The sequence below is a fragment of the Nicotiana tabacum genome, chromosome 12 (genome assembly GCF_000715075.1).
Source record: "Nicotiana tabacum cultivar K326 chromosome 12, ASM71507v2, whole genome shotgun sequence".
NCBI lineage: Eukaryota > Viridiplantae > Streptophyta > Magnoliopsida > Solanales > Solanaceae > Nicotiana > Nicotiana tabacum.
The window spans coordinates 89,349,383-89,358,030 of NC_134091.1; the positions used below are offsets into that span (position 1 = coordinate 89,349,383).

General features: G+C 33.3%; 1 protein-coding gene across 1 annotated transcript; it reads left to right on the forward strand.

Annotated features, from left to right (window-relative positions):
* The first annotated feature begins 1,385 nt into the window (after nt 1-1,385).
* On the forward strand, nt 1,386-5,659 carry LOC107807968 (protein DETOXIFICATION 40-like). Its single transcript, NM_001325814.1, is given in 7 exon segments — nt 1,386-1,691; nt 1,984-2,615; nt 3,018-3,074; nt 3,679-3,917; nt 4,894-5,012; nt 5,158-5,244; nt 5,361-5,659. Coding segments are annotated over 7 exon segments (1,503 nt in total). The 5' UTR covers nt 1,386-1,388; the 3' UTR covers nt 5,427-5,659.
* The last annotated feature ends 2,989 nt before the right edge of the window (nt 5,660-8,648 follow it).

Sequence of the window (8,648 nt, forward strand, 5' to 3'; positions counted from 1 at the left end):
TATGTATTCTTATGTCTCTTGATAAACATGTTAGGGGTCCATGTCAAATCCCCCGCCACCACAGGAGGTGTTCGAGTGGATGTTTTTAGTTAAAAAAATTTTAAATGCATACTCCAAAGATTCTTTTCATTATGCATTCTCATTAGCATGCTAGATTCTAAATATAGCTTGATCAACTGTGTTTCACTATATTAGTGTTTCTATGTTCAATATTTTTGCTCATGTTGTCAATATGCTAGCACAGTATCACTTAGTATTTTGTAAAGGTAATTTGATATTAGTTTTAATTTGGAGAAGATGACAAAGCGGACAAAGAATTAGAGAAAAAATTTGTCGTTTCATATGAAAGAGTTATGCATTTGTCTTACCTACCTCACTACGAAATACTCACATTTCAAAAAAGGTGTGCTCATGACAAATTTCACATGGGTTGCCATACTTACTCTACATATGAACAAGGTATGCAGTAGATAACAATCTTTAAGGAATCTTTTTAACAACTTCAACTATAGTGATTATTACAAAATTTATAATTTCATGATTCACAAAATGACACACATTAACCTTTCATAATTATTTCACACGGCATATCAAGATTGAGATTTTCATCTATTATTTTATGCGCAAAAGATACTTTATTTTCATTTTAGATGCTCATCGAAAGCCTAGAGTCCTCTAACTGGATCAAAAATATATATATGTACATATTGATTAAAAGTTGTCTCACTATATTAGTGGTTTCCATGTCCAAGATTTTCTTTTTCATGTTGTCAAAATTTTGGTATTGTCTCAATGTAATTTACATACTAGATTCTCTACTTTAATTTGTACTCGCTCCATTCCAGTTTACGTGAACCTATTTCTTTTTTGGTTCATTCCAAAAGGAATGACACATTTCTAGATTTGAAAATAATTTTTCTTAAACTTATAATTCTACTCTTAATGAGAAATTTTTATAACCACACAAATACTCTAGGCCCTTTTTTGACTTGTTTAGGACCATAAATTCCAAAAGTCTTCATTTTTTCTTAAACTCCGGGCCCAGACAAACATGTTCACATAAATTGGAACGGAGGGATAGACAAAGAATCAGAGAGAAAAAAGGGTATAATTTCGTATGGAAGAGACGAAGAGTTATGCATGTGTTTAATATACTCTTTATAAGGTTCTTACATTTCAGAAAAGGAGTGCTGCACTGCAGCTAGCTAGCGACAAATTCGCACGTGAGTTGCTATCTGATTTACGTATTTTTTTGAAGATTCCATCTTCACAAAATGACATACATTAACCTTTTATTATCTCAAATGAAACCTCGAGATGACAACTTCATCTAGTATTTATATGCCTAGCTAGAAGTTACTTTCATTGCATTCTACATATTCATTGTCATGGGAAAAAGCATGAAGTCTGAAGTTGAGCAGCCCTTGTTGGCTGCTGCTCATGGGGGTAGCTCCGAGCTAGAGGAGGTGCTCTCCGACTCCCAATTACCCTACTTTCGACGCCTTAGGTATGCCTCTTGGATCGAATTCCAGCTACTTTATCGACTTGCTGCCCCTTCAGTTGCCGTCTACATGATCAACAATGCCATGTCCATGTCTACTCGGATCTTTTCTGGCCAACTCGGGAACCTACAGCTTGCAGCAGCCTCTCTTGGCAATCAAGGCATCCAATTATTTGCTTATGGCCTTATGGTACTATTTATTATCTCTCAGTTTCTTTCTCAAATGATCTGAACATCAATGGAGAAAGCTTTCTCAATATGATGATAGTGCTTATTTTGTCCATTTGGTCATTATGGTGCTATATTTTCTGCAATTTTCAACTTGATTCTTTTTAGTTATTTGGCTTTACTATATTGTTTTCAAAGTTATCATTACAAATCATATTTTGAGATTGCGAACAAGAAAAGCAGAGGACATGTGATGAAAAAACAATATTGCTTGTATGATTTTTCCAACTTAATTTTTGCTTTATCGATTGCAGCTAGGAATGGGCAGTGCAGTGGAAACGCTTTGTGGCCAAGCATATGGAGCTCACAGATATGAAATGCTAGGAGTCTACCTGCAAAGAGCAACAGTAGTACTTTCCTTAACAGGCATTCCACTAGCTGTGGTTTATTTATTTTCCAAGAATATACTGCTCGCTCTTGGTGAATCAAAACTAGTGGCATCAGCAGCAGCAGTATTTGTTTATGGTTTGATTCCACAAATTTTTGCTTATGCGGTGAACTTCCCAATACAGAAGTTCTTGCAATCCCAGAGTATTGTTGCTCCCAGTGCCTTTATTTCCCTGGGGACTCTGTTTGTACACATATTGCTCAGTTGGGTTGTTGTATACAAAATTGGACTGGGATTGCTAGGGGCGTCGTTGGTGCTGAGCTTTTCTTGGTGGATAATTGTGGTGGCTCAGTTTATATATATACTAAAAAGTGAAAGGTGTAAAGCTACCTGGGCAGGTTTCCGATGGGAGGCCTTTAGTGGATTATGGCAATTTGTGAAGTTGTCTGCTGGTTCAGCTGTTATGTTGTGCTTGGAGACTTGGTATTTCCAGATTCTAGTGTTGCTCTCGGGATTACTCAAGAATCCTGAGATTGCCTTGGCTTCAATCTCTGTTTGGTGAGAATTTTGTACCTAATTGACTTTATTTTTATCTGTTGATGATCCCATAAGACCAGTTAGTTATCATAGTGGCAACATCAATTAACAACTTCTACTCTAAAAGGTTAAGTTGTTGATCGATTGTAACTTGATCTTCTTGGCCAACTTAGAACAAACTATGACAAATGTCGCGTTGCGGATTCACTTTTTCAATAGCCAGTGCTGCTGATATACCCGTATCTACTCAAAATATATCTTTATACATATAAATTTGAACAATTCACTTATACTGAGTCTTCATTCTTTATGACTAAGGAGAAATAATTGCGATAGTACTACTCTACACGCCCATTTTTCTTGCAACGTTTGAGTGACTTGCTAATGTGTTAAAAGGTTTTTTTTTTTTTTGAATTTTTGTAGCTTGGCAGTGAATGGACTGATGTTCATGGTTGCAGTGGGGTTCAATGCTGCTGCTAGGTCAGTTTTTGACTATTTTCTTTTCTTGATGATCCATTAACCATCATTTCGTGTAATGTTCGATGTCCAGATCAAAATTAGGTCGTGTTATAGCAATAACTTAAATTATTTACATTGATAGGGTAAAAGAGTTTTGTACTATCGGTTTGATTTCTCTTGCTAACAGGTTACTTGCCACAAATTGCAAGTTACCAAAACAATTTTAGTTGGAAGAAAAAATATTACTCCCTCTCTTTTAATTTAGACGAGGTAGTTTGACTCGGCACGAAATTTAAGAAAAAAATGAAAAGTTTTGAAATTTGTGGTCTTAAAAGCTTAAGGAATAAAAGTTTTGTGGGGCCATGACATTTGTGGTTATAAAAACTTTTCGTTAAGATAATGGGTAAAATAAAGAGTTTAAAGTTAAATTATTTTTAATTGTATAAATGTGTAATTCTTTTTTGAACGGACTAATAAGAAAATTGTGTCGTCTAAATTGAGACAGAGGGAATACCTACATTTTTAGGTGATCAAATAATTTAAAAAGATTTGTCAGTATCAATACATAGAAGTTAGACTCTGTTTGCAATTGACTTCCATCATAATTGTTATAAAAATTGGCCAGTGTGAGAGTGAGCAATGAGCTAGGAGCAGCACACCCAAAGTCAGCAGCATTCTCAGTGTTCATGGTGACATTCATTTCATTTCTCATTGCTGTGGTGGAAGCCATAATTGTGCTCAGTTTGCGCAATGTTATCAGCTATGCATTCACCGAAGGTGAAGTTGTGGCCAAAGAAGTATCTAGTTTGTGTCCATATTTAGCTGTCACCCTCATTCTCAATGGCATTCAACCAGTCTTATCGGGTAAGAAGTATGCCTTGTCATTAAGTTCATTAATTATACTCCGATTTAAGCACATTGATAAGATAAAGAATTTTTAGGCTATGAGTGTAATTTAACTTGTTGTAGCACATTAATTGTCTTGTTCTCTAGGTTATTAGTCTCACTTGTTATGAGTTATTATGTACAGTTACAATTTAAATAATCGAATAGTATAAAACAAACATAATACATATGAAAGTTAGTTATAGATAACTAGTTTTCTTGATTTATACAGATATGCCATGTCAATATTAATTATAGATAAGTACCACATAAAATTAGTGATACGTGTTAAATCTTTTCATTTTTAACATTTACTAAGTTGCATGACCTAATTAGGAATTTAATATTCAAATTGCTAAAATTTATTTGACGACTAAAGTTGAATTCAGGATTTAGAGTCTAATAAATTCAGAATGAACGTATATATTTTAAATTATCTTAAATATATAAATAGTTCTAGTTGAATACAATGAAAGCTTGCGTCTTGATCTTTACTCAACCTTCATGCGTCCTCCCCCGACACATAGAGACAAAAAAGTAGGGCTATGGAAAATACATGCAAGTGAGGAAATAATTCCCACCTTTGCAAATGTCGTAGTTGGAAGGAACTTTACTTACCCAATTTGGTCTTAAATTTTCCAATAGACTTTTTTGTTGTTTCATCTTAAGTGCTCAAGAAGCTTGCCATCACTTGATTGGATGAGAGACAAATAGGAGAAAAAGACAACATATAAGCACAATAAATAAGGCAGACAACTTCACTCGACAAAAAAGTGATTATGTCACGGGCCTTGTATCCAAATTTCAATACAGCTACTCATGTTCATGCCTCACTGTTAATTAGATACTCCTATATTAGTTTGAGAAAATAGATTGTTTGTTATCATCTTATATGGTCTTGAATATATCTTAGGCCTATAAGTGTACCAACGTACAATTGGTTCAAAAATTTCAGGTGTTGCTGTTGGCTGTGGATGGCAGGCGTTTGTTGCCTACGTGAATGTAGGGTGTTATTATGGTGTAGGAATTCCATTGGGATGTCTTCTCGGCTTCAAGTTTGACTTTGGTGCTAAGGTTTTTCAATACACACTATTCATAATTTTAGAAGCCTTCTATTTGGAGAAATTTTATTTTGTGTTTCACCATGTTAGGAAAAAGGAACTTTGACATATGTATCGATAGCCTGATTTGTGTGACATATTTACTGGATTTATGGCAGGGAATATGGACTGGGATGATTGGAGGGACTGTGATGCAAACCATCATTCTGCTTTGGGTCACATTCAGTACCGACTGGAATAAAGAGGTGATTTCATCTGAGTGATTACATTCAAAAGTTAAAAGTCAGTACATAGTTTTTCCAATGCACATGAAAAGATTGGTTAAGTTCGTAACAGAATTTTGTATTTTTTTTTTTTTCAGGTGGAGAGCGCCAGAAAACGTCTGGACAAATGGGAAAACCTAAAAGGACCTCTAAACAAGGAATGAAGGTGGTGAAGATCATTATGACTTGGAATAATAATACGGGGACATGAAATTCAAAGTTATTCATGCAGTACTTGCAAGGGCAAAGAAGTCATCAACAGTTTACATCAATCAAAGGTTTTAGCATATCTGCGAAATTAGAGAGAGTCACTTATCATTACTTTAAATCAATTAATCATTTCAATTCTGTCAAATCCATTGTCTGTATCTGCATATTTATTGATTGTATTACAAAGAGCTTGAAATCAACTACAGTTCTCCAATCAAGCCCACAAGGTGCAATCAAGTTGATACCATGAGCATCTAACCTGGAAAAAAAAATGAGAACAATGAAAAGAGTAACACACTATTTTTAGCAAATACAACATATATATATATATATATATATATATATATATATATATATATATATATATAGCGCCCAAAAAGTTGGCACTATACGCTTTTGAATCATAGATAACATATAATCGACTTTAATCAAACGTAAAATCGATATTTATTTTTTGAATTATGATCATGATCATGAACGCGAAAAGAGTCATCTAACATAAACAAAAACTGTTTACGATGAGTGTAAAATTATAATAACCCGTTATATAAATATAATGTAAAAGATAAATAATTAATTAAGTGGCTAGTGGGCCTACGTTATAATGATACATTAGTTGGGTAAATAGGTGATTATTGATAGTTATAATTTTAGGTTTGAAAATTATTTATTCTCAATATTGAAGTTTTAGCTTAATTATAAATTAATATATAATTTACCAATTATATACAAAATAATGTGTTAGAATTTAATCTTTCCTCTTCTTCCTCTCCCAAATTCAAAACCTGGACCACCGTCACCCTAACTGCCGTCAGGCCGTGTGGACAAATTAAAAAATGGGCTCATCTCCAAGCTCAGCTCACAATTGAGTTGAACTGCAGTCGCATTGTAGATATTTCATCTTCATGTGATATATTGGAATCGTCAATTCTTAATCATTGTTAATTTGACTCCATGACTCCAATAAATTAGATTATGATTTAAGAACTCAACTGTTTTATCAGTTGTAGTTGAACCAGTTTAATTTTTGGGAAGAATCTTTTCTATGACAGACAAGGAATGGTTTGATACCTAGTTTAAAAGCTTCATTGACAACTATTAAAAAGTTTTAAAGTTTTGAATTCGAAAATAGAATTTCGCAAAAATGTTATTTGTTTGGACACCAATGAGATTCAAGGACATTTAGCTACAGTTTCGGCACTTCATTTCGAAGGTATTGTTATATCTTTTCACTTTGTAATTGTTATTTTGGAACATGAATTATAGAGCCCGTTTGGATTGACTTATTTTAAGAGGAAACTACACAATATACCCATTAGGCTTAAATTAATTATCCGTTTTTGCCCATTTAATAATTAATTACAATTCCTACCTATCCGGCCCAAACCTATTACTCAACTACCCATTTTCTTTTTTCTCTTGAATTTGTTGTACCTGGTATATAAAAAATCCGACCATCTCCGTAGACTTTGCGATTGACAGGAATTATTAGGTCATTGGAACTAGCAGATAGACAAAAAGTTGTTGCTTCAATACCATAGGAGAGGGGTAAGCTGGATCGGTGACAAAAAAAAAATCGAATTGATAATTACTTGTTAAAAAGTGATTAGTAGAGGTAGGGACCTTTGTTGGAGGATCACCGGAAGTTTAAAATTTTCAACGGCTGAGCCGACATATGAACAAAGGAAGAAGATTGTGTGCATATTGTAGGCTTTGGCCAATTTTGAGAATATTTGACTACAAAAATAATGGAAAGGTTATTTTTCAGTTTTAGGAACTATTTGTGCACCACTTTGTGGCGGAGAAGGCAGATAGCAGAAGCAAAACAAAAACAAAAAGAATTGAGTTGAACTAGCGAATAAGATAGATTCGTATTGTATACCAAAATATTATAATGTATATAATATTGGTATACAATAATTAATTTAAGAATATATAATTAATTGCAGTAGTATACTACTAAGTTTTTGAAGGAATGAACCAATCCTCTATGATACCGGGATAATATATGATAAATACCATGTGGGTATCATCTATATGAGTTAATTAGATTATATAACAACTGATATTATTTCAATTTAATAATTGAATTAAAACAATCTTTTTTAAACTCTTTACACACAACTGTATACCTTGTTGGTATAGCTATATACTATACTGATATCATATGTTAGTTGGAACTTTTTTTGGTTGTATTAGCTACATTTAATTGGTACACTGTTTGATTTTTCTTTAGTAATAGTAGAATAGTACAATATCTTGAATTTTTTAAATTTTTCTTTATGCATGTGTATTATGTAATCATTTTGATTTTTTCTTTATGTGTTTGTTTTATACAATAGTATTATAGTACAATATCTTAAAATATATTATTATATTAATATGTGGTACACTAGTTTTTGATTTTTCTCTTTATGCATGTGCATTATGTAACAGTAGTATAGTCATACAGAAATTAATTAGTAGAACTATATACCCTATTGGTATAATTATATGTCATATTGGTATCATATGGTAGTTGGAATATTTTTTAGTTGTTTTAGCTGCATTTTTAAGTGAATTCTATTCTGAAATGATTTATATGATTATGTTTTGTTGTATTGGATTTTCTTGTACCTATGGACATAGATTTTGTGTATTATATAATAGTTTTTATAGTTATATGCAATTGTTGGAACGACCATGTATAACTATATACCCTATTAGTATAGTTATATACTATATTGGTTTCATATGCTAGTTGAATCTTTTTTTGGTTGATTAGCTGCATTTAATTGGTATACTATTTGATTTTAGAGGAAAGGATAGGGAGGCTAAGAAGCCTTGTGGTTTTAGAGGACTTAGTGGCTCCTATTATGGGGCGAAGGGTCGATATGGTAGAGGTCATTTCAGCCGACCATTTCATTCAGCACTTCAAGTCTCACGTAGTACTCCAGCTAGCCATGGATTTCTGAGCACTCATACTGGACAGTCATCTATCAGTGCACCTCCTACATGGGGTTCTTACAGTAGTTATTCCAGTCGTCCAGGGTAGACTTAGTTCTAGCAGCCACGTCCATAGAGAGGTTGTTACGAGTGTGGTAATACAAGGCATATCATGAGAGATTGTCCCACATTTCGGATGAGTGAACCTTAGCAGGATACCTAAGATATGATTCCCGCTCCAGATGCTACAC